The following is a 25274-nucleotide window of genomic DNA, read 5'->3' as shown; positions in this document are numbered from 1 at the left end:
GTCCCCTCTAGAATCTTCTAAAAGGGCCCATGACTTCTCTGAGCTCAGAGATGTTTTGGGAGAAAAGATCTATTGAAAGGCTAGGCTGGAAAACCTAGAAGGTCCATGGATGTTCTCCCCAGCTTCATTACTACAGCCTGAACTTCAGAGGAGTTGATGACGGTGGCACTCCTGGGCGGGTGGTCTCTCACAGGTTCACCTCCAGTGTTTCCAGTTCAGCCACAGAGCTGACTAAACCCCATCGGAGCACACCCCAGGGCACTGGTCACTATGCCAACTGTTTTTAATATTCTTCAAAGTCAAACTGAATCAGCGTCGGTGGTATCGTGGTGAGCATAGCTGCCTTCCAAATCAAACTGAATCAGTTGACTAACATTTACTGAGGGCCCCCCTTGTACCCAGTGTTAAGAATCCTAAACTGATGCTGATGAGATTCAAATACATTTTACATTTAAAGGGTCTCTCATGATAAACCAAGTACCACTTTACATAGACAGCATAATCCTTAAAGTCCTAGAGACATGACAGTTAAAATTTTTAGCATCAGTTTCTCCCTTCCTCTCTTTGGTACTTATTCTCTCCTAAGTCTCGATGGTCTCAATAGCCCCAGAGGGGACCCTTCCAATACTCTAAGTTACTATACCTCCTCCCTCCAATGACTCTCCTCCACCCTACATCAGCTAGCATCCCATGGTCATAGCTTAGACCTTGACATTACAAACAATTGCACTCCCTCCCCAATCTCCATTTCAACACTTCTGCTGTGCATCTGCACCTACAACTCCATCTTTCTAGCACATTCATTCTAGTACTGCAATCTCAACCCACAATCCATCGATCCTAGCAGCTTTCCCCAGTCCTTCAACGGCTCCATGGAGTACCTTCCTACTTACCCAGTGTGGACTTCATGGACGGCGATTTTAATCATTCCCTTGAAAATTCCCTCTACTCCTGTGAACTTTTCTCCCTTCATCATCCTTGGATGGCAAAGTTTGAGCCAGGCTAACTCACCTCTCCAGCCCCCCCATGCCTGCTCCTGAGCAGGTGAACCTGCGATGGGGAAAAACCATATCCATCTTACCTGATGACAGGTAAATTTTAAGTTTGGGTGGAAAGAAAATAAAGATGTCACTAGAAAAACCCCAAAGTCATTGGGAAAAACTTGTTATAAAATAATTAGGCTTAGAGAGCCTGGAATAGAAAACATAAATCTGATGTTACCCCCAGAACACTCAGCTAGCAGAATAAAGGAAGATGTGAAAGGATGGAGAAGTGTCCAGAGTTTTTGTAACAAAGACAGCAAATGGGTTTTAAAACAGCGTATGCTAACTCATCTGTGCTGCTTTTACTCATGTCATAGTAAGGAACTCAGAGCCAGCTTCAGAGAACATTTTACTTTAATTGCCGTGTCTTGATCCTGTTATTCCAAAAAGACGTATTCAATTACACAGAGGTGAGACATGTATGAGATGCTATTTCCTTCTCCTATAATTTCTAGAATAACCAAAAGCAAGGGTTGGAAGGGACCATAAGAATGATCTATTTCAGTGACTCCCAAACCTGGCTACATGTACAACCACTTGGGAGGCTTCCAAAAGTTACAGAGTCCTAGATTCCAGTGCAGACCTTAATTCTGAACATCATGGGATAGCACCCCAGGGGATTCTATGCCGTTGGTGTGGCACTAATCCGTTTATCCAGGATGAGAGTTTGGGCACCTCTGCTTGATTCCAGCAGCCAGGCCTACGCTGACACCTGTGCAGCTGCTTGGCCAGGTGGAAGAGCTGCTTTTGCTTTACTAACCCAAGGAGGGGCACTCCAGCTGGAGATTTTATTTTATTTTATTTTATTTTATTTTATTTTATTTTATTTTATTTTATTTATTTATTTATGGCTGCATTGGGTCTTTGTTGCTGCGCACAGGCTTTCTCTAGTTGTGGCGACTGGGGGCTACTCTTCATTGTGGTGCATGGGCTTCTCATTGCGGTGGCTTCTCTTGTTGCGGAGCACGGACTCTAGGCACCGGGGCTTCAGCAGTTGTGGCATGCGTGCTTCAGTTGTTGTGGCTCGCGGGGTCTAGAGTGCAGGCTCAGTAGTTGTGGCGCATGAGCTCAGTTGCTCCGCGGCATATGGGATCTTCCCGGACCAGGGATCGAACCCATGTCCCCTGCATTGGCAGGCAGATTCTTAACCACTGCACCACCAGGGAAGTCCAGATTTTATTTTTAAATAATGTCCTTGACCCTTATCTACTTTCTCATTTAAAACCACAGACTATGACAGTTTCAAGAGTTCTTAGAGAGCCTAATTTCCAGATTAGGAAACTGAGGGCAAGGAGGATAAATGTATTCCCACAAAGCATATAGTTAGTTAGGTTAACACAGGACTAAGCCCAAGGTTCTGGGCTCCAACACCTGCCCTCCCTCAAAATTACCACCCCCCCAATTTTTTTTCAGTGTATTGACTTAAAAAAGGAGGAAAGAAGAAGCCAATCAAAGTGAAAAACCCAAAGCAACTCAGTTCCTGTCCTGGCCAAGCCTGGAACAGCATGTTGGTATTAAAAGCGTGAACTCTACCGGGACAGAAGGGTGGAAGAGTCAGGGGACACTAGCCTCTGGGCAGCCTTTGTGACAAAGAGCAAAAGGCACTCCTTCCAGGAGGCGGAAGAAAGGCACCGTCTCCCTCTGGCTGACGCAGCCCCAGGCAGGGCACAGGGCTCAAGAGGTGACCACAGACTGACTTCAGCCGCTCCCAAGGGTCACTAACCAGCCTGGTTTCCCAGGACGAGGAGCTTCCCAGGCTGCCAGGCTTTGTGTGCTAAAACCAGGAGAGTCCTGGGCAACGCAGGACCGGTGGTCACTGCCCCCCTCCCTGGCACCCCTCCGCTCCCACCTTCCAGCACAGGCACGGAGGCTGCCCAGGTGACGTATGATCAGGAATTGCCACTTGACAGTAACTGCAGCTCCGTTTGCCAGGCTATCCCCCTAGAAGCCTGTGCCCGGGCTCTCCAGGTGACCCCAGTGCTCCGTTCCCGAGCGCGGAGCGGTTTACCTTCCCCTTTGCCGTAGGAAGAGCTGGCGGTCCAGGACTTGGCTTCCACGTAGCCCAGCTCCCGGCAGACGACGTGGGCAGCATGGATGGAGAAGTCGTCGTCACACACGGTGCCCCACTGCCCGTCGTAGTACACCTCCACGCGGCCCTCGCTGTGCTTCCTCTTCTGGCCCGCCAGGCGCAGCTGGATCTTGACCATGTCGGAGGGCACCTGAGGCCGGTGGTACTCCGGGGCGGGCTGCTGGAAGTACTCGGGGTAGTGGGGCCAGCTCTCGTACTGCGCCAGGCTCAGGGCGGGCAGGAGGGCGAGCACAGACAGACAGCGGCAAAGGCGGGAGCCTCCGTGCCTCCCCATCCCTGTCCTCGGGCTGGAAGACCTGATGGAGGGGGCCACTTGGCGCTCAGGAGGGACGGCAGGAGTTTCCTGGAAGAGAGGAGAGGTTCGGGTTACAGACATCTGGGAAACGGCCAGTGATTTCGTACTCTTTTGCTTAGGATTGAAAGCTCATTCTGGATTCCAACCTCTTCTCTTCTCTCATCTTATGCTTCAGCTAGACAGGTCTGGGAAGTCCTACCTCTTTGCCCACCACCTTCCCAGATCTTTGAAATGCTTTTTTCCAGGATGACTCCTGGCAGGAAACAGAGCACACTTAGACTTCATTTGAGTAGAGTTTTTTTGTTTGTTTGTTTTGTTTTGTTAAATATTTATTTATTTATTTGGCTGTGCTGGGTCTTAGTTGTGGCACATGGGATCTAGGCTGCAGTATGTGGGGCCTTTAGTTGCGGCACGTGGGATCTAGTTCCCTGACCAGGGATTGAACCCGGGCCTCCTGCATTGAGAGCACGGAGTCTTAGCCACTGTACCACCAGGGAAGCCCCCATTTGAGCAGAGTTTTTTTTAAAAAGACTATGTACATTAATGGATAAAGAAGATGTGGTACATATATACAATGGAGTATTACTCAGCCCTAAAAAATAACGGAATAATGCCATTTGCAGCAACATGGATGGACCTAGAGATTGCCCTCCAGTGGGCTACTGAAGCAGCCCCCAGGGACTTCCTTCCAAGGCGGGCTTATAATCTAGACCTTCTCCTCACCTCTCCCAGACACCTTTATATCCCCAAAGAGGTTACAGACTGCTTAGGGGCAGGACTTGTTTCTCATCCTTCTTTGGTTCCTCCAGAGTAAGCATGATAGGTGGGAAGACATGTTTATGGAATGAAAAGGTGATTTGGTTCCAGGTACCCAGTGGCTGGAGAAATGCAGATGTGACAGTGTATGTTGAGGAGGGCTCGGGTACTCCCAGGTAAGGTGGCCTTCCTCCCTCTGGACGTTAGTTGACCTGGATGGAAACGGCATCTTCTGGGTGCTGAGAATAACACTACAAGGCTTTGAGTCTCCACCTTTACTTGCTCACGGGCTGCGCACATACCTGAACCTTCCTATAGCTCTGCTTTCAGGCTCCAGGCCTCCAGACACCCCGACATGCTGCCCACCCACACCCCAGATCTCATTATGTTTTATACTCTGGACCTCAAGACGGCTGAGACCACTGAATGAGGAGGTCAGAGGTAAAGCCCCTTAAACAGCTCTTACGCAGGGCCTGTCCTTAGCTGAACTGTGGAGTAGCCCCAGAGAGCAGTCCTGAGGCACTGCTCTAGCGCTTGGGGAAGCCAACGATACCCAGGCGACAATTCCATCCCTTTACATAGTTTACGTCCCTGAGGGCTGCTGGGGGTTGAGTCCCGCCCGCTCTGTGCACAGAGGGGAGGCATAAAGCCCTTTGTACCAAACAGGAGAGGGGCTGAGTGGCCCATATCAGGCAAGGGAGAGCAGGACAGCAGAGTGAGGGGGAGGGGACCACAGGCTCTGGAGCCAGACAGTCTGGGTTTGCATTCTCATTCTCATACTGACTAGCTGTGTGACCTTGGGCAAAATACTTAACTTCTCTCTGCTGTTTGATGTTTCGTATCTATAAAATGGGTATGATAATTATATCTAGCTCGCAGAATTGTTATGAGGATTAAATGAATGGTACATCATAAGCCCTACAGGAGCATTTGCTAAATAAATTTTTTTAATTTTTCTATTTTCAAGATTGTGGTCACCGTAGCCAGGTGGAGCCTACCTCTAAGAATTCCAGGATGAGGTCCTAGAGCGGGAAATAAAGACTTAGTTCATGTACCTCGATCCTTCCATAATTTAGAGAGCTGGGAAGACTGTCTTAAAGGACTGCAGGTGTGTTTCATGGAAGAGGAAGTAGACTTGGAAGACGGGGCCCCCAAAGGAAACCGGGACCAGGAGGTGAAAGCTACAGCAGCGCAGCATACATTCTCTATTAACCAGGTACACAGGGTTAGGCCAATTGCAGGCCTCAGTTCACGGCACATCACCAACAAGGAAGGACCAGGTAAGTGCCCAGAACACCTGGGAGGGATGATCTAACTTGGACAGAGGCAGTTCCACATCCGTCGGGATGGCCAGGCAGTGCCTGGTCCCATCCTGGGTTTTGGGGCAGAGATGCCACAGCGTTGGGGGGCAGTCAGGACCGAGGACTTCGGAAGGCCCTCTGGTTCACTGGAGATCCAGCCATCCTCATCCTGTGACTCACAAACAAGGCCAGAAAGTTGTGGGGTTCCTGCAACGGCCCTCTTCAGACCACAGCCTGACAGGCTAGTACGTGGCTCTGAAGGGACCCCTCATCGCCTCCTCCGCCCTGGCCACGTTTCATTCCTGTCCCAGCACATTGGTGTCCACGAGCTCATCTATGCCTCACTAGAACCTTGAGACATGGGTGGAGTAGCCAGGGATGAGGATTCTTACTCTACGAGGGAGAAGATCAAGAAGCAGAGAGAGAGGACTTTTCTGCTAGACTTCACCGGGGTTGCACAGTTCGTGCGGGCAGAGCCAGAAGTAGTCAACCCCAAGCTACCAAAACATCAATGATCCACTATCACATATTAAAAATGTCCAAATTCCACCTGGGACACAGATGCCTTTATAAGGTGGAACATACCTACGTTCCTGGCTTCAGTTCCAACACTTCTCTCCTTGCCCTCACTCCAGCCCTTCACGTGTCACCCATCCAACCGTATCAGCCTAGACTGGCTTAAGTTTTCCCACCTCGATCAATGTGCTCCATCCCCACGCCTCCCCTTCCCTCCAAAAAGTGTATGTCACAATCCTTCCTGTTCTTCAAGGAAAGCTTCCCAGATGCTCCTAATCAGAATCAATGTCTTCTCTGATTCTCTTTAAAATAGCATCCTGCTTGTGCTTTACACCAGTGTCATATCAGGCTTCAATGGACCCTCAGTCCCAGGGGCAGAAGTCATCTCTTGTCATTTCCACACAGTACCATGTGTTTTTGGCTACGGCAGGCTAGCTTGTAACAGATAAACCTTCCCACCAAGGACAACTGGAAAAGGTAGGTAAAACACTAAAAGCATGTACTTGAAGACACTGGAGAGCTATCGAGGCAGCAAGGACGCAAGAATCCAGAGAGATGGGAAGTACAGCGAGGTGAGCCTGACACTTGTGTCTCCTTTTCCCCTTAAGCCACTTGCCAATTCCAAGGCAGTTGCCAACAGGCTGGGAAGCTAAGCAAAACTTCAGGCATCCTCCCAGGATTGAGGACACAAAAATTGTAGTTCAGAACCTGCGAAGGAGGAAGGGTCCTGTTAAATAGCCCCAGGCTTTCAGATAGGGGTCCCTGAAGGGCTAAGCTCTAGAAGTTAGGACAGAGTTACGTTCTACGTGTTAGAAAGATCTAACATCTGTATAATTGAAATTCCAAAAGAGGAGAGAGGGAATGTCTGGAAGAAATATTTGAAAAGATAATGGCCAAGAATTATATGAAACTGATGAAAGATATCAAGCCCAAGAAGTACAGTTTACAAAAAAAACCATACCAGGGCACATCAAAATCAGACCATGGAAAATCCAAGACAAAGAGGAAAGCTTACAAGCAGCCAGAGTATAAAAGGAGCATTACCTTCAAAGGAGCAGCAATAAGGTTAACAGTTGGCCTCTCAACAAAAAACAAGGAAACAAAGAAGATAATCACATGACAGTTTCAAAGGGTTGAAAAAAAAAGTCAGCCTAGAATTCTGTACCCCCTGGAGAGAATAAAGGTTTTCACAAAAGTGGAGAGAGGACTTCCCTGGTGGTGTAGTGGTTAAGAATCTGCCTGCCAATGCAGGGGACAGAGGTTTGAGCCCCGGTCAGGGAAGATCCCACATGCCGCGGAGCAACTAAGCCCGTGCACCACAACTACTGAGCCTGCGCTCTAGAGCCTGCAAGTCACAACTGCTGAGCCCACGTGCCGCAACTACTGAGCCCACGCGCCTAGAGCCCGTGCTCCACAACAAGAGAAGCCACCGCAATGAGAAGCCCGCACACTGCAACGAAGAGTAGCCCCTGCTCGCCACAACTAGGGAAAGCTCATGCGCAGCAACGAAGACCCAACGCAGCCAAAAATAAATAAATAAATACATAAATTTATTAAAAAAAAAAAAGTGGATAGACTTTGTCATCAGAGTTCTCCAAGATGAAAATACTAAAGGGAGTTCTTCAGACCACAGGACAAATCATCCTAGATGTGGAATGAAGGAAATGGAAGGGGGAGCTATGCAGGTAAATCTGAATGAAGATCAACTGTGTAAAATAATAATGTCTTATGGGGTTTAAAATACATGTGTCATTAAAATACCATGGTGAGGGCTTCCCTGGTGGCACAGTGGTTGAGAATCTGCCTGCCAATGCAGGGGACACGGGTTCGAGCCCTGGTCCGGGAAGATCCCACGTACCGCGGAGCAGCTGGGCCCGTGAGCCACAACTACTGAGCCTGCGCGTCTGGAGCCTGTGCTCCGCAACAAGAGAGGCCGCGATAGTGAGAGGCCCGCGCACCGCGATGAAGAGTGGCCCCCGCTCGCCACAACTAGAGAAAGCCCTCGCACGGAAATGAAGACCCAACACAGCCGTAAATAAATAAATAAATAAAAATACCATGGTGAAAACAGCACAAAAGGTAGAAGGGGATTAAATGGAAGTGTTCCAAGGTTTTTGCACTATCTGGGAAGTGATGAAAGTACTCTTTTCTATTAGACTTCAGCAAATCGTAATAGTCTTAGCTAGAGGCATACTGTAGTTGTTATATAATCAGCATAAGAAGAGAAAAAAAGTAGAATGAACATGGCAATAAAGGGGAGAAATGATGGAAGTATTTTTTTTAAAAACCCTGATTAATCCAAAGTTAGAGCAATAAAGCAGAGAAAAAGTAACATAGAAGAGCTGTCACAAACAGAAAAAATAGTAAGATGGTGGATTTAAAACCAGATATATCAGTAATTTCATTAGATGAAAAAAAATACTGCAATGAAAAGACAAAGATTGTCATAATGGATTTAACAAAACAATATTTTCTATTTCCTATGGAAGACCAAGAGGTTTAAAGTAAAAGGGTGGAAAACGATTTACCACACACACATTCATCCAAAAAAAGTTGGTACAAAGTAAGATAAAGTCAACTTTAAGACAAAAAATGTTACTGAAGACAAAAACTTATGATGATCAAAGAGTCAGTCCATCAGGAAGATATTAACTAACTCTTCTCAGTTTGTATGTGCAGACTCCACATGTATGAAATAAATATTGACAGAACTAATAGGAAAAAAATGACAAATCTGTAATCAGAGTGGGAGATATTACACACTGTTCATCAGGAGAAGCAGACAAAAAATCCTTGTACTAAAGAAGTGAACAATATGATAAACAAATATGACCTAATTGACAAGTTTCTATCAAGTGGACTCAGAAGACAGACTTGCTTCAAGTCCACATGCAAGATTTACCCAAATGGACCCTAAGCTGGGTCATAAAGCAAGTCTCACCACATCTAATGAAATCACACACAATGTGTTCCCTGACTACAGTAGAACTAAGCTATACACCAATCATAAAAGAATAACCAGAAAATCCCCCAATATTTGGAAATGATGTAAAAGGAAAAAAAGTCTATTTCTATTAATTTCCATTGAGGTCACAGAATCAAACTGATTTACTCATTCAACAAACATTCACTGAGCTGCTGCTACACATTAGGCCTCATGTGGGTAAAGCAGACATGCTCTTGCTGTTGTTCTAATAGGAACTGACAGGGCATTCATGTTCTAGCTGTGGTTTGCCTACGGGAAATCAGTGAATATTCATGGATTGAACCACCTGAGCCAGGTGGCCTGACTTTGAACTTAGGAAAGTTTTTCCTCTTGTAGCCAGTGTCTATATCCTCATCTGGCAGAAGTTTAAGACAGAAAGTCCATGACTTGCCAAAGGTCCCACAGAGTGACAGAGCTACAACCAATATGAAGCTAACATTATAAAGTGCCTCCTCTGTGCAGGCACTGTGTATGAATCATGCCTTTTTATTTTCTGTATTTCTGCTGATTTGATATCTGGGGTCTATGCTGACTCTGGAGAAAGACTACTCAGAAACTATGCTACCCACCTTCTGGTTAATTCTTAGAGATGATAAAGGACTCACCCACAACTGTACTCTGCATGTGCAAACCAATCAGTCCAGAGCTATACATTCCCAACTACTTCCATTCTCAAGATCTCACACTCTGGGCCACTAACCCCCAGCCCTAATCACTCTAAGACCAGGTACCAGATAAGTAGAGATGGTCCCTATGCCCCAGAGAGGGGTGAAATTATTCAACTAACCAATCCTTAACCTGATTAGCCTGCTGACTGTGACAGTCATAGTAGATGCTCTTGCCCACATTTTCCTCTCACTCCTGCCTCTGACCAACCCTGGTGCTTCTTCATGTGGCCCTGCATGATGTGCCAGACCTCCTTGTTTCTAGGGATCTGTGACTATAATCTGCTTCCTCCATGACAGTCATTTCTGTGTCTGTGTCTTTCCACACCTGATTAAAACAAATCTTGGGTACATTTTTAAATGTACACATGATTTAATGTTTAAACACATGATTCTCAACATTCTGCTGTATTAATTCACTTAATGGGGCAAACACCATTATTATCAAGGCACAGAGAGTTTCAGCAAGTTGCCTCAGGTTGCACTCTTGGTTAAGTGGCAAGGCAGGCTCTGAACGAGGGCAGCAGGCTGACCTGTGTCCTTCACCTTCACCTCTGTGCTCTAACAGCCCCAGTGCAGCATTTTCTTACCATGTCCCAAGCTCCCCCTCACGCGAGAGCTTACAGAGGCCTGCAGATTGTCTATTCACATCTCAAAAAGAAATGGAAAAAGTATGTGGTTCTGTAATTTTTTAAGAAGAAATCGTAATCTCTGGATTTGCATATCTATAAACTGCTCCACCCATCTTCTTGGACTCTCCAATCTGTGGGAATGGCTAGTGTTCAACTCTTAAATCTTTCCTACAAAAGTGCTCCTGAATTTTTGCTTCCTTTGTGGGGCTTCTACTGCTCTCTACTCTGGGGAATTGTAAAATATTAGACCCAGATGCTTCTCTTTTCTTTTTAAAAATAACTTTTATGGTTTTTTCTTTCTTATTGCAAAAGTTATACAACCTGGTGATACAAATCTGGAGAACACAAACAAGTGAAAAGTAGAAAAGAATGTGCAAGACCCCTATTGGAGAGAATGATTGTCAACACTCTGGTGTACACCCCCTTTCCAGCCTTTTTTCTGTACATATATATTTCCTCTTAAAACTTAGAATAATGTTCTACATACTGCTTTGTAAACTGCTTTTCACATTTACCAGTGTATTGCAAACATCATGCCTCACTGACTTTTACAAGATTTTTATTACATAGTATTCAATCTTATGTATGCACCATAAGATTGAATAATCTTACCAGAAAATTTTTTACTGCTATTCACATAGTTGAAATGAATATCCTTGTAGCTAAAATTTTCCACAGTCTTGGGATAAATTCCTAAAGGCAAAATTGCTGGGTCAAAGGGCTGGTAAAAAGTGAACGCTTCTGCAAAACTACATTAACTGCCTCCAGAAGGACTGTGCTAGGGTACAGGTCAGGCTGAAGTATGTAGATTTCCCCACAACCTCAAAATTCTAGCTATGACCATGCTTTCAGACCTTTCTCCATCTGATAAGCAGGGGGGAAAAGAGGTATTCTGTTTTAACCAACGTTTCTTTTGCTACTAGTGAGGTTGACCTTTTTTTTCTTCAGGCTCTATTGGCCACCTGTATTTCTTTTTTTTGGAAATTATCTCTACATGTTTTGTTTTGTTTTGTTTTGTTTTTTAATTTTCATCTCCTTTTATTGAAGGAAATAAAACTTGTGCTGCAGAGGCAGTAGTACCTCAAAGTATGACAAGGTAGCCATTGGGGCTGACATGACAAGCCATAATGCTGGCCAGGGATCCTACCATAATGGGAGGACCAAAATCACAAAAATAGCAGGAGGTAGCAAACATCCGCAACACCCAGTGCAGGCATTTCCATTTGCAGAGAGCTTGGCCATGTATTGTAAAAACGGGGTCCCCTCACAGGTGGCAGACTATCATCTCAGGCCAACAAATCCATCCAAAACTAACACGTAGTCTCAGATTTGGAGATCTTTCCCTTTGACCCAAAGATTCAGGCCATCAGAAGATCTGAGTTAAACTTTTAGCTCCTTATTACTGATTGAAAAAGAGGCTGAGTTCTTGAAACATCACATAGGTATAGCTGGACAGGTGCTGATGCCCAGCCTTGTTCTAAAAGCAGCTAAAGTTTTTTGTCCTGACTTTTCACACTGCTCTCACCCAGCATGTGCCCTAGGAAACCTCTCAATGTTCTAAACAAGGACAGAATGAGGGCAGCAGCCTAGGGGGATTTAGGGAGTCGAAAGCTGCTACATAGCCAAGACCATTTCACAAGAAATAGTGTGGGGAACACTATTGGGTCAAGATCCTCCCAAACAGCTGCTAGAAGCATACACAAAGAAAAATGTGGTAGCTCTCCCTCCCATATCAGGATCAGCTGTGCCAAAGTCATGGTCCAGAAAAAAGAGTCATTTCATGTCCCTGGAAGAATATCAACCCCCATGGCATTCCTCAAGCTATTCCAATTTTCAAGTACAACAGTGTGTTTGGGCAGTTTTGAAATAGAAAAGCAGGTGCTAAAGAAAAAGGAAAAATCTCAACCGACTGCAAATTGGATAATGTTATAAAGCCAAAAATTTATACAGTCAAGAACTGATTGGTGGGCGGAAGGATTTTGCTACGTAGAATAGCATTTTTCACATTGGCATCCATCCAGCCCTCAGGAGGGAAAAATTGCCAACGTCCAAAGCAGAGCTGCGGAGGATGGAGAGCAAAATGCCCTGCGGCTCCACCCACCGCCGACCCCCTGACCCGAGGCGGGCTGCCACCCCCTGCAGACCAGAGGCCTCGCCCGCTCCTCCCAGGCGCCGGTTTCCGTTCTGCACTTGAACTCGAGTTCAGCCCTTTCTCCGCAGGAGACTCTAGCTGCTGGGGGCGAGGGTGGCCTGGAGGGGAACCCGTCCAGGGTGGTCCCCCTGCTTGTGGCCCCCGCTGCAGCGCGTCCCGTGACAAGACTGTCGGCAGCCTGGTGATCCGGTTTAGAACCGAGCCCCACCGGGCGTCCCCAGTTGCGGGGACGGGGACCGGCGCCCCTCCCGGGAGCAGGCAAGTGACTCCGGGCTGGCGGTCCCTTCGCGATCCGGCCGCCGCGGCGCTCTGCGGCCCCGCTCCCCGCCCTTCCCAGCGCCGGCGGCCGCGGAGCCGGGGTGTCCTCAAGCCCAGGCGGCGGCCGCACGCGGCCCGGGGTGGGGTGGGCGGCACACGTGAGCCCGCGAGGGCGTTTCGGGTGACCAGGGTCCCTGAGCGGGGACCGTGCGCTGACTCGTCCGCCTAGGCTTCCCGGCCCCGCTGCAGCGGCGCTGGAGCCGGCGCCTGGGGCCCCGCGGCCTCCCCTTGAAGCAGGCCAGGCTCCGTAGGAGCGGATGTCCCCTCTCTGCTCACATCGCTCACGCGGAGCCGGTGCTGTCGGTGATGGGGGTCTCGGCTGGGCCCCGGGCCTAGCACGGTGCCTGGCACATGTGGGCGCTTATTAAAAACCGGTTGGACAATAACAAGGTAGGATAGCTCAAAGAACACCCATCCTCAGGATGGTTTAAAATAAGCTCTACTGCTTGATCACAGGTCAAAGGGCTATTAAAAGAGAAGTGGATGGATGGAGGAGGCCCTTGGCTTCCTCATCTTCCATTGTATAGGTCTTCTTGCCTCTCAGCAACCCTTCCTCCGGGTACCTATTGGCACCATTGGTTCCCTGGAGAGATGATGTTGGGTATCTTGGAGTCAGAACATAAGGGCCTGAATCCTGACTTCACCACTTCCAAGCTCTACAGATTTGGGGGTACTTTTGGAGCCTGGATTTCCTCTTCTGATCATGGAAATAACCTTCCTTGCAGATGTATATGTGATGATTAAATGAGATAACGTGGAAATCCCTGGCACACAGCACGGCTTCCTTCACATTCGTTTTCTTCTTTCCTTCCTGCCACTTCTGAACCCCTGAGCCCTGTTCTCAGTAGGTACTCAGCAAATATTAATTGAATGAATAAATATAAATTCCTATTCAAATCATCACACCTTCTCAAAACTGCCTTTTCTTTCTGACCTAATTGCATAAGAAAGCGAGCTGAGGGCTTCCCTGGTGGCGCAGTGGTTGAGAATCTGCCTGCCAATGCAGGGGACATGGGTTCGAGCCCTGGTCTGGGAAGATCCCACATGCCGCGGAGCAACTAGGCCCGTGAGCACAATTGCTGAGCCTGCGCGTCTGGAGCCTGTGCTCCGCAACAAGAGAGGCCACGATAGTGAGAGGCCTGCGCACCGCGATGAAGAGTGGCCCCCACTTGCCACAACTAGAGAAAGCCCTCGCACAGAAACGAAGACCCAACACAGCCATAAATAAATAAATAAATAAATAATTAAAAAAAAAAAAAAGCGAGCTGATAAATCCATTCCTTATTAATTTATTGTATTAAGAAATTTAACACATGAAGGAGTAAACTTGTGACTTTTCTATGAAGAGGGAACTTTTATGTTTTAGCAGGGAAATTCCTAGATATGAACTTTAATAGTTGAATTTTACATATTGTGCAATGTTGGAAGTAAGGGCAATAGGGTTTTGGTGAGTAGGTGGACCTTCCACATGCCCTTCAACTCTGCTGACCTGGGTGCCTCTGAAATGCACTCTGTGTTGTAAAGGGGGTAGGCAGAAACTGGGGTACTTTATGGGAAGTGAAGATCCCCTGGGATCATAAAATCTCACCCCAACACAGAATCAATGCTTGTGTCTAGACAAGAGTCATGGGTTATAAGGTTGGACCTAGTAGAGGCAGAGTGAGGCATGATCCCAGCCCAACACAGCTGATTTCCTGGGAGATGCGCCATCTCGCGACACACGCCAGTGTGTGCCCAAAAGGATGAGCCCCTAAACCCGGGCTGGACACTGCCTAAGGGCCCATCAAGGCCCAAGGCAGTGAGCACTGCTGCTACTCAGGGGGGAGAATGGGGGCCCTGCGGTGTCTGCAAGGTCCACAGGGCAAACCCACAGGGAACAGGGGTTCCTCAAGTCCCACTTCCTCTGAGAAGCCCGATCCAGCGACTTCTGCCCTCTCGGCTCCCCTCCGACAATGCCTGCAGCTGTGCTCAGGAGGCTACAGGGGCTGGTCATCTCCTCCTGCTGCAGGTGCACAGGCAGCCTCGGCATACTCCACTGCCCCTCTGAGGCCATTTCCAAACAGACACCGGCCGCAGGAGGGCAGAAGGAAGGCTTGCGGCTTAAGAGGCTCCATCTTTCAGCAGAACAGTATCTTAGAAGGTGCTGGGAGGCAAATGTGCTTTACTTTTGGGGGTCTGGTAGTTTTATGATGCGAGAACTGTGGTGAGCCCTTCCACATAATTCCCCCCACCTAGGACGTAGAGACTTTCTTATTCTATACCTAATTTATGTATTCAACTCCCCTCCCCTCCCCCATTCTAAAAGGATGACCTGTGCTTTTATGCCACAGCCTGGATACCACATGAGCTGGCCATGAAGGTGGGATTCTGTTCATGAGAAAGTTAGATTTTTTAAAAATCCTATATTTATTGATTACTCATTCTGTATCAATGACTGTGTGAAAAGTGCTTTACAGGTATGAACTCGTTTAATCCTCTAGTCTAGAGTAGCGTTTCCCAATAGAAACATAATTCAAGCCACATATGTAATTTAAACTTTTCTGATAGCCACATTAAAAAAGTAAAATGAAATGGGAGAAACTAAGGCTAAAGATATATTTTGTTTAACCCAATATATCCCAAATATTATCATTTCAGTATGTAATCGATTTAAAATTATGAATGAGATATTTTTCATTCTTGTACGAAATCTTTGCAATCTGGGGTGTACTTTACACTGACGGCACATCTCAATTTGGACTAACACATTTCAAGTGCTCAGTGGCCCCATGTGGTCGTGGCTGCCATACTGGATGGTAACAGCTCCAGGCAACCCTCTGAGAGAGGTACTATCAGCATCTGTATTTCCCTGAGGGAAACCCAAGGGACAGAAAAGCTATAGCTAAAAAGTAATCAAGCTGGGATTTGCACCCAGGCAGCCAGATACCAGAACTGCTACCTTTATTGACTAATTGTTCTTATCTCTGTCGCTGAGCAAGCACACTCTGGTATATCAAGTGTTGCCCAGGACCAATTTCCTTGAGAAAACTGCTTTGGGTCAAAGGATTTGAGTTTCATTAAGGTATGTACTAGGATCCAAAAGATTAAAAACAAAAGCAAAGAAAAGCTTGAATCTTAATTTGAATAAAACAAAAAAAAACCAAAACAAACAAACAGAAGTGTGCTATGTCTCTTATCTTTTTTGGTGCCTATTCATAAACAAATATGGTAAATTCTCCCTCTACTCTTCGGGACATTTGATGACATTTGGATTGATGGAAGTCACATTTCCCCTCTTCACACCTGCTCTATCAGTTCTCAGTCAGCGATTTTCATTTCACTAAAGAAATCAAAAATTCTGGTGGAGACATCTAACTGATACCATAGTTGGGAGAGTTTTTAGATGATGGGGAGATCTATTCTCAGCTTTCACCTATGAACACCTCCAAGGTCATCAACAGCCCAAGAGTCTACGCCAGTGAGGTTGCATCACCATCCAACACAGAAACTCTGGGAACATCCTCTACCCTGAACACAAGCCAACTGGGTCAGCAGAACATTTCTGTAGCTGGTTCACACATACCAAACGAAGCCCAGGTTTCACCAACCCTCTGCAGGCATGCAGAGTTCCACAAGAGGATGACCAATCTTGCAGAGTCTTCTGTTAAAACTGCATGTCAGTGAAGTCCAGGAAGGACTGCGGCAGATGGACTTAATCCTTCACATGGTTTAGCTGAGGAGTGGGTCATGATTACAGGGGTCAAGGCAAGATGCCCAAGGACCTCAGTATTTGACTAACAAGAATAAGAGTGCTAGAAGGAATCAGCTGTGACCGTGGCTTATCAGAAAGTGGTAAGTTATCTCTCCTGATATTTTCTCACTGGGCTCTTGCTAAGCAGTTGAGGACATTCTTACGTTCAATTCAATCCATTTAAGGATACAAGTTCACACAGTTGATATTAGTGTAAGCTTTGCCGACAAGAAGCCCTGTGGCACCCAGGGGGTGTCTGGGAGACATGGGGAAAGAATTCCTTCACATCCCCAGGACTTAAATACCAGGCATTCCTGAAAACCATCAGCCAGAATCAGCTCACCTTCCCCAAGGTCCTCGAGCACCCCCTACATTCAGCGTCCCCTTCAGGCAGCTTGCACATTGATCCTCTACAAAGAATGGGCTGGACGTGCCATCACCTCCCATTGCCACTAAGCAGCGTGGCTCAGTGGTTTAGAGTCACACAGAACTGGGTTCAGATCCCTCTTCTATCAGCTATTAGCTCTGTGACCTCAGGCACACTTAGATTTTCTAAGTATCAGTATTTCATCTATAAAATGGAAACGATACATACTTAAAAGCAACTTTTTAAAGGAAAAAACAAGAAACACCTTCATTTCAGGACTCTCTCAAAAAACGAAGATCATGTTTCTTAAGTTCCTGAACCACAGTAGGCGGTCCCCCCAAAATCAGGTAAAATATTTGGGTTCCAACAGGTGCTGCCTGCTAGATTTGAGTCAGGCTGTTCAAGTGCCAACTACAGTTCTGGTTGATGCTAAGTTGTATAATGTAAGTGGTTGTATTTAATTTTGTACTTCGGATTTCCCCAAGTGTTATTTGGGGAACTGGGAACTCCCGAGGATGAGCTTAGGTACTTCTTCCTGGATCTAGCTCTTGCAAGAACTGACTTGAAAACTAGAGACAGACATTTGCTCCAAAGAATATACAATATTGGAGAAAAGTTTAGTTACCTAGATCTAAAAGTGTGTTCACATGTGCTATGTAAACTATGCAGGTGCTAAATTGTGCCAAGTTCCATGGGAGGGTGGGCTCCAGGGAGTCTGCAATGCCTGCAAATAAGACTTTTAAGCAGGGCTGATGTCAATTCTCTTGGTCTTGCTGGGAGTTGGGGCTGAGGGTGTGGTCAGAGGCAGAGAAAGAGTTCTAAGCCTGGATCTTGCTCGAGTTTCTCAGTTCATCATGAACAGTGCTCCTTCAGTTGTCTGATACACCTCATTTGTTGGAGGACATCTTTAACTCCAAAACATATGTCACCCCTGAAACTTTCCAGTATATTCTAGAAACACTGATTTTTATATTTTATTGAGATATAGTTGACTTACAATGTTGTGTTAATTTCTGCTGTATAGCAAAGTGACTCAGTTATACACACACATACACATTCTTTTTTATATTATTTTCCATTATGGTTTATCCCAAGATATTAAATATAGTTCCCTGTGCTATACCATAGGACCTTGTTGTTTAGCCACTCTATATGTAATAGTTTGCATCTATTAACCCCAAACTCCCACTCAATCCTTCCCCCATCCCCTCTCCCACTTGGTGACCATAAGTTTGTAGAAACACTGATTTCTATGATTCTAGGCATGGCATTGTACTGATAATGGATGAATATTTGAAAATACTTTACTTAATTTTGACCCAACAGGGCTCCAAAAGGAAAAGGAGAAAAGCTGTAACTAGAATTTCCAGGGCCCTTTTCTTTTTTCTTTTTCTTTTTTTTTTAATATTTTGCCTTCTTTTCTTTTTTAATAAATTTACTTATTTATTTTTGGCTGCGTTGGGTCTTCGTTGCTGCATGCGGGCTTTCTCTAGTTGCAGCGAGCGGGGGCTACTCTTCGTTGCGGTGCGTGGGCTTCCCATTGCGGTGGCTTCTCTTGTTGCGGAGCACGGGCTCTAGGCAAGCGGGCTTTGGTAGTTGTGGCATACGGGCTCAGTAGTTGTGGCACACGGGCTTAGTTGCTCTGCGGCATGTGGGATCTTCCCGGACCAAGGCTCGAACCCGTGTCCCCTGCATTGGCAGGCGGATTCCTAACCACTGCGCCACCAGGGAAGTCCCCAGGGCCCTTTTCTTAAGCTGCTCTTTTGACAGCTGAATTATTCTGCTTGGGAAAGAACATCAAAGGCCTACTCCAAAAAAATCTCTGAGTCTCAAGATTTCCTTGGGGCTACTTAAATGTTTCTCTTCCCCCCAAAGCAATCCCATTCGAATGACTTCATCGTCTACCTGAGAAAAGGCATTCTGTGTTGTAGAACTTGCCGGTGCAAGAATATTTTCTGAAAAGCCAAGTGGCTTTGGACTACCCCAATGCATTCTTAAAGAATACGACAGACCTCGGCCTCTTACCACTGACACCTGAGTGTCAAAAAATGCCCAATATGACCAACTATTTCCTAGTCAATAACAAAGACATGCATAAGGGGGGGAAAACACATTGTAAAAATTGTACACCATTTGTGCATTTAGCGCCTTTAGCAAAAAGCACTGCTCTGGCCAAAAGCTGATCTCCTTAACTCCTCCCATCCACCCGCCAACATGACTGTCCCGAGCACAGAACCTCCTAAAGCGGGCCTCCCTCAGGCTCCAGCTTTGCGTGACTGGCCTCACCCTTTCTGAGGGCCCTGGTAGGTAGGGAAATGATTCCTTCTGCCCAGAACTTGCTCCACATCTTGTGCTCTGGAGCCCCCAGTAACTGGCCTGCTGACCCAAATGAGAAGCATCACATCAGCGACCATGCGGCTCCCCAGCCAGGAGCAGTGGCCCTGGATGCAAAAGCCACTCGCTTAGTGTCATAGAACCGTGGAGCGTAGAATTCAGCTGGATTCTTTCACCCAGACAGAATGATCCCCTTGATGTCTCTGCCAGATGTCAGCATTCAGCTATGGGGTCAGGGGAGGGATGGGGGCTCTCTCCTCCATCAGACACTCCCCCTGCCGCCTGCCAGGGGATTCCTGCTCGACCAGCAGGAGTGATGAATGGTCCTCATTCACGGCCCAGAGCACACGGGAGAGGCTACCCCAGCTGTGGTTGGACGCTGCTTGTGGCCGCACACGGAACACATTCCTTTTTGGAGGAAGGCTGTCTTGGGTGGATGGGTTTGGTGCTCAGAGAATGAGGGAAGCGGGTGGAGACAAGGGGGCCCTTCTGAACCACCTCAGACAAGAATGCAGACTCTGACACCACACTTGGCCAGGGCTGGTCCATTTGGCCCCTGGCCAAAGATTCCACCTTGGTCCTGTCTATTTCTGGCCACAGAGTGGGAATGTTCAGGGCACGGTGAAATGGCCAGACGTAGACATACAAAACTGAATTTTTTTCAGCCTCCAGAAAGAGACCTTTGTCAGGCATAATTTGTTGTGACCGATTGGGGTTCCCCACGGTCCATCGCTGCCTCTGGGTGGAATCTCATTCTGACCAGGCTGTTTCCTGGGGAGGATGAAGGTACAGTTTCAAACACTTTAAAATGTGCCACTGGAGACTCTCAGATTGAATGGGAAAGCAAAAGCCAAATAAATATATAGTGTCTGTAAGAGACACATCTTTTTTTTTTTTTTAATTTTATTTATTTATTTATTTATTTTTGGTTGCATTGGGTCTTTGTTGCTGTGCGCGGGCTTTCTCCAGTTGCGGTGAGCGGGGGCTACTCTTTGTGGCGGTGCACGGACTTCTCATTGCGGTGGCTTCTCTTGTTGCGGAGCACAGGCTCTAGGCACGCGGACTTCGGTAGTTGTGGCATACGGGCTCAGTAGTTGTGACTCATGGGCTCCAGAGCGCAGGCTCAGTAGTTGTGGTGCACAGGCTTTGTTGCTCCGCGGCATGTGGGATCTTCCCGGACCAGGGCTCGAACCCGTGTCCCCTGCATTGGCAGGTGGATTCTTAACCACTACACCACCAGGGAAGTCCCCAGGGCCCCCAAGAGACACATCTTATCTCTACAGCCTGTAGCCCATAAAGAAGGGGCAGGGGAAATCCAAAATCAGTGCTACTGCTTGAAGGCAGAGGAAGCACAGTGAGGCAGGGATGCCCATCGGGTTCAAATTAGCCACCCCCTCCCCAAGCCCTAAAAAAATGGAGCTTATGGTTTGACTACAGGATAACATATAGTAATTGAAAGAACATGGTGCTGGTATCTGAGAGTGGTCCCAGGTTCAAATCTGGCTTCTGCAAATACAGAAGGGTCTCAGGGTTTTAGAGCAGCAGTCCCCAACCTTTTTGGCACCAGGCACCAGTTTCATGGAAGACAATTTCTCCACAGACCGGGAGTGTGGGGGATGACTTCAGGATGATTCAAGCGCATTACATTTATTGTGCACTTTATTTCTATTATTATTACATTGTAATATACAATGAAATAATTATACAACTCACCATAACGCAGAGTCAGTGGGAGCCCTGAGCTTGTTTTCACTTGCCACTCACTGATAGGGTTTTGATATGAGTCTGCAAGCAACTGATTTATTACGGTCTCTGTGCAGTCAAACCTCTCTGCTAATGATGATCTGTATTTGCAGCCACTCCCCAGCGCTAGCATCACCGCCTCAGCCCCACCTCAGATCATCAGGCATTAAAGTCTCATAAGGAGCGTGCAACCTAGATCCCTTGCATGCGCCGTTCACGGTAGGGCTCGTGCTCCTATGAGAATCTAATGCCACTGCTGATCTGACAGGAGGTGGAGCTCAGGTGGTAATGCGAGCGATGGGGAGCGGCTGTAAATACAGATGAAGCTTCGCTCACTCGCCTGCCGCTCACCTCCTGCTGTGCAGCCTGGTTCCTAACAGGTACCAGTCGGTGGCCCAGGGGTTGGGGACCCCTGTTTTAGTGGGTTCCATAAAATGTATCAAGTGCCCAGGACAGTCAGTGACTGGCTCAGCCGTGTTCAATGAGTGTTAAGTATTATAGTTATAAAATCCGCAACAACCTGGAAAAATACCAGGAGGAGTGTCACTTAACCCATCAACCACTCTTCAACCACTCTTTTTTTTTTTTTTTGGCCACACCAGGAGGCTTGTGGGATCCCCAATCAGGGATCGAACCCTAGGCCCCCTGCAATGGAAACTTGGAGTCCTAACCAGTGGCCCACCAGGGAATTCCCACCCATCGACCACTCTTAACATGGCACTTGGGTAACAGGTTTTAACCATCCTCCCACCCCTCCCTGACCCCCAACACATACACAGTCTCAGACACACTGTTTCTCAGAGCTAACAGTCGGTAGCCAAATTGGTCCGAATTTCTGTGCCACTTTGAAGGCGATATTAAAATTCATAAAAGGCAGGCAGGGGAGGAGAACAGAAGTCAGGGCCAGAATGGTGTACAAATTTGTCAAGTAATCCAATCACTGCATTGTCTTGTTTCCAGGGGAGGAACTGTACTTGGGGATGGGGCCACTGCATGCAGGTCTCTGGAGGGGGGGAGTGTTGAGGGCTGGTCCAGGCATAGACACTGAGGTAGAGAGGGGCTCAGACAGTTGGGGGTAAGAGGAGCATACGAGGGGGGGGAAGTGGGGGGAGTCCTGGGATGGAGGGAATGTACAAACCAGCTTTTCTTTAAATTTTTTTTTTTGGCTACGTGGTGCAGCTTGTGGGATCTTAGTTCCCAAACCAGGGATTGAACCTGCAGAGTGGAAGCACAGAATCCTAACCACTGGGCCACCAGGGAGTTCCCCAAACTAGCTGTTCTAAGAGATGGATCCTCAAAACGGCCAAGGAGCTCAGTTCTTAAGAGACATCCTCCCCAAGCCCTCCCTATTTAGCTTCCTTCATGCCTCAGGGAGCGCTAGTCACAGCAGGACTCAACCATGGCTTTAGACACCTTCTGTATCTCCAGAAGCTTCCAGGCCAAGCTCCCATCCAAGCAATGCAACCTGAACCAACAGCCAGTTCTTCAGGCCTGAGCCCCTTCAATGAGAAATAGACCCCAGGGCCCAGTGAAGGAAGGAGCAGCTGGTACAGAGCCCACGGCCACATCTTTGGCTTGTCTAGAAATGTCTGGTGACCCAGGGGAGGGGGCAGGAGTGCTGTTCTAAAGTTTGTTAAGAGCCTATGATCTGGGGTTCAGCTGTCCATAGAAGCATTGGAAGCCCTTCCAGAAGCCCAGTGAGTAATAGCAGCAGGTAACAACTGCCACCTCACCAACACTGGCCAGGCTCAGCTCACAGTGCCAGCTGGTACTGTGTGAGGATACTAACATCCAGGGGCTTCCCTGCTGGCGCAGTGGTTAAGAATCCGCCTGCCAAGGCAGGGGACACGGGTTCGAGCCCTGGTCCGGGAAGATCCCACATGCCGCAGAGCAACTAAGCCTGTGCGCCACAACTACTGAGCCTGCGTGCCACAACTACTGAAGCCAGCGTGCCTAGAGCCCACGCTCTGCAACAAGAGAAGCCACCGCAATGAGAAGCCCGTGCACTGCAATGAAGAGTAGCCCCTGCTTGCTTCAACTAGAGAAAGCCCGCACGCAGCAACGAAGACCCAACACAGCCAAAAGTAAAAATAAATAAAATAAATAAATTAAAAAAAAAAGATACTGACATCCACAGAGTAGTGGCATATACACAGAGAGCTTCAAGTTCTTGCTCTTACTGAGGAGGCAGACTTTCTCAGCTACGTTTGGAGCTGATCCATGTCATTGGTGCTGATCGCAAGCCTTTTCTGGACCTCCTTCTAGAATGATTCTAGTATTTTATTGCATCTCCAAACACGGCATGGCTCCCACTGGCAATTACAGGGTGCCTCCACTTTCCTTATCATGACATCCACTAGCTTCAACCCTGTGTTTAAGCATCTACTCATATGTATATATAAAAAATCCTAAGGAATATATTAAAAGACTATTAGAACTGATAAAAGAATTCAGCAAGGTTATAGGACACCAGATCAATATACAAAGATTAACTGTGTGGACACACCTTCAAAGAACAATCCAAAAATTAAATTAAGAAAATAATGCCATTCACGATAGCATCAAAAAGAATAAAATACTTAGGAATAAACTTAACAAAAGACGTGCAAAATTTATACTCAGTGAATGATAAAACATTGTTGAAAGAAATTAAAGAGGATTTAAATAAATTTTTCAAATTCCATGTTCATGGATTGGAAGACTTAATATTGTTAAGATGAGAATACAAATTGATCTACAGATTCATCACAATCCTTATCAGAATCCCAACTGACTTTGCCATGGAAATGGACAAGCTGATTCTAAAATTCATACGGAATTGTAAGGGAGCCAGAACAGCCAAGACAATTCTGAGAAAGGAGAACAAAGTGGGAGGACTCACGCTTCCCGATTTCAAAAGGTACTACAAAGCAATGGTAATCAAGACAGGGTGATACTGGCACAAAAACAGGCATATAGATCAATGGAATAGAATTGAGAGTCCAGTAATAAACTCATATATCTATGATCAATTGATTTGGACATGGGTACCAAGACCATTCAATGGGGAAAGAACAGTCTTTTCAAAAAATAATGCTGGAGTAACTGCATAGCCACATGTAAAAGAAAGAAGTTAGACCCTTACCTCCCACCATTTACAAAAATTAATTCAAAATGGACCAAAGACCTAAATATAAAAGCTAAAATTGTAAAACTCTTAGAATAAAACACAGGGGTAAATATTCATGACGTTGGGTTTGGCAATGGCTTCTAAGATACGACACCAAAAGCACAGGCAACAAATTGAAAAATACCTATATTGGACTTAATACAAATTACAAACTTTTGTGCATCAAAGGACACTATCAAGATGCTTCATGAACTAGAGCAGCAGCAGTGGAGGGCAGATACGTCTCTGGATCCCCTGAGCCCAGCACAGAATAAATGTTGAGTAAATGTGATGTGAACCGAGAAAAAAAAATATCAAGAAAGTGAAAAGACAACCCATAGATGTGACAAAATATTTGTAAATCATATATCTGACAAAGGTCTAGTATCCAGGATATATAAAAAGTCTTAAAATTCAATAACAAAAAAAAAAAGAAAAAAAAAAAGAAAAAAAAATTCAATAACAGAAGACAAGCAGTCCAATTTAAAAATGGGCATAAGACTTGAATAGACATTTCCCCAAAGAAGACATACAAATAACTGACAAGCACATGAAAACATGCTTAAAATTATTAGTCACTAGGGAAATGCAAATTAAAACCACAATGAGCTACCTCTTCACACACACTAGGATGGCTATAATTTTTTTTTTAAGTGGGGAAAAGTAGGTGTTGGTGAAGATGTGGAGAAATTGGCAGCCTCATACAGTGCTGGATGGAATATAATGGTGCAGCCACTGTGGAAAACAGTTTGGCAGTTCCTCAAAAAGTTAAACAAAGTATTATCATATGATCCAGCAATTCCACTCCTACTTATATACCCAAGAGAAGTGAAAACAAATGTTCAACCAGAAATTTGTACACAAATATTCATAACAGTGCTGTTCATTATCATCAAAAGGTAGAAACCACCCAGATGTCCATCAACAGTGAACAGATAAACAAAATGTGGTGTATCCTCACAATGGAATATTATCGGGTCATAAAAGGGAATGCAGTGTGGATACATGCCACTACATGGGTGAAACTTCAAAACATCATATGAATTAAAGAAGCGAGACAAAAAAGACCATATATCATATAGTTCCTTTATATAAAATATCCAGAATTGGCAATGTAGAGACAGAAAGTAGATTAGTGGCTGTTTAGGGGTGGGAGTAGGGGGAGGGGAGGAGGAAGAGGCAATGGCCAAAGTATACAG

At 46.3% G+C, this 25274-nt stretch overlaps 1 protein-coding gene across 1 annotated transcript in view; it reads right to left on the bottom strand.

Annotated features, from left to right (window-relative positions):
* The window catches only part of LOXL2 (lysyl oxidase like 2), a 104663-nt gene that overhangs the window by 71537 nt on the left and 7852 nt on the right, over positions 1 to 25274 (bottom strand). Inside the window, exon 2 of the mRNA XM_082401959.1 lies at positions 3052 to 3475. Within this exon, the coding sequence (XP_082258085.1) occupies positions 3052 to 3406 (355 nt within the window). The 5' untranslated portion in view covers positions 3407 to 3475. The remainder of the gene's footprint in view (positions 1 to 3051; positions 3476 to 25274) is intronic.

Source organism: Balaenoptera borealis (assembly GCF_965194805.1).
Source record: "Balaenoptera borealis genome assembly, chromosome: 8".
NCBI classification, from domain to species: Eukaryota; Metazoa; Chordata; class Mammalia; order Artiodactyla; family Balaenopteridae; genus Balaenoptera; species Balaenoptera borealis.
Note: the sequence above shows the minus strand (reverse complement) of the source record. Positions and strands in the feature narration are given on the sequence as shown.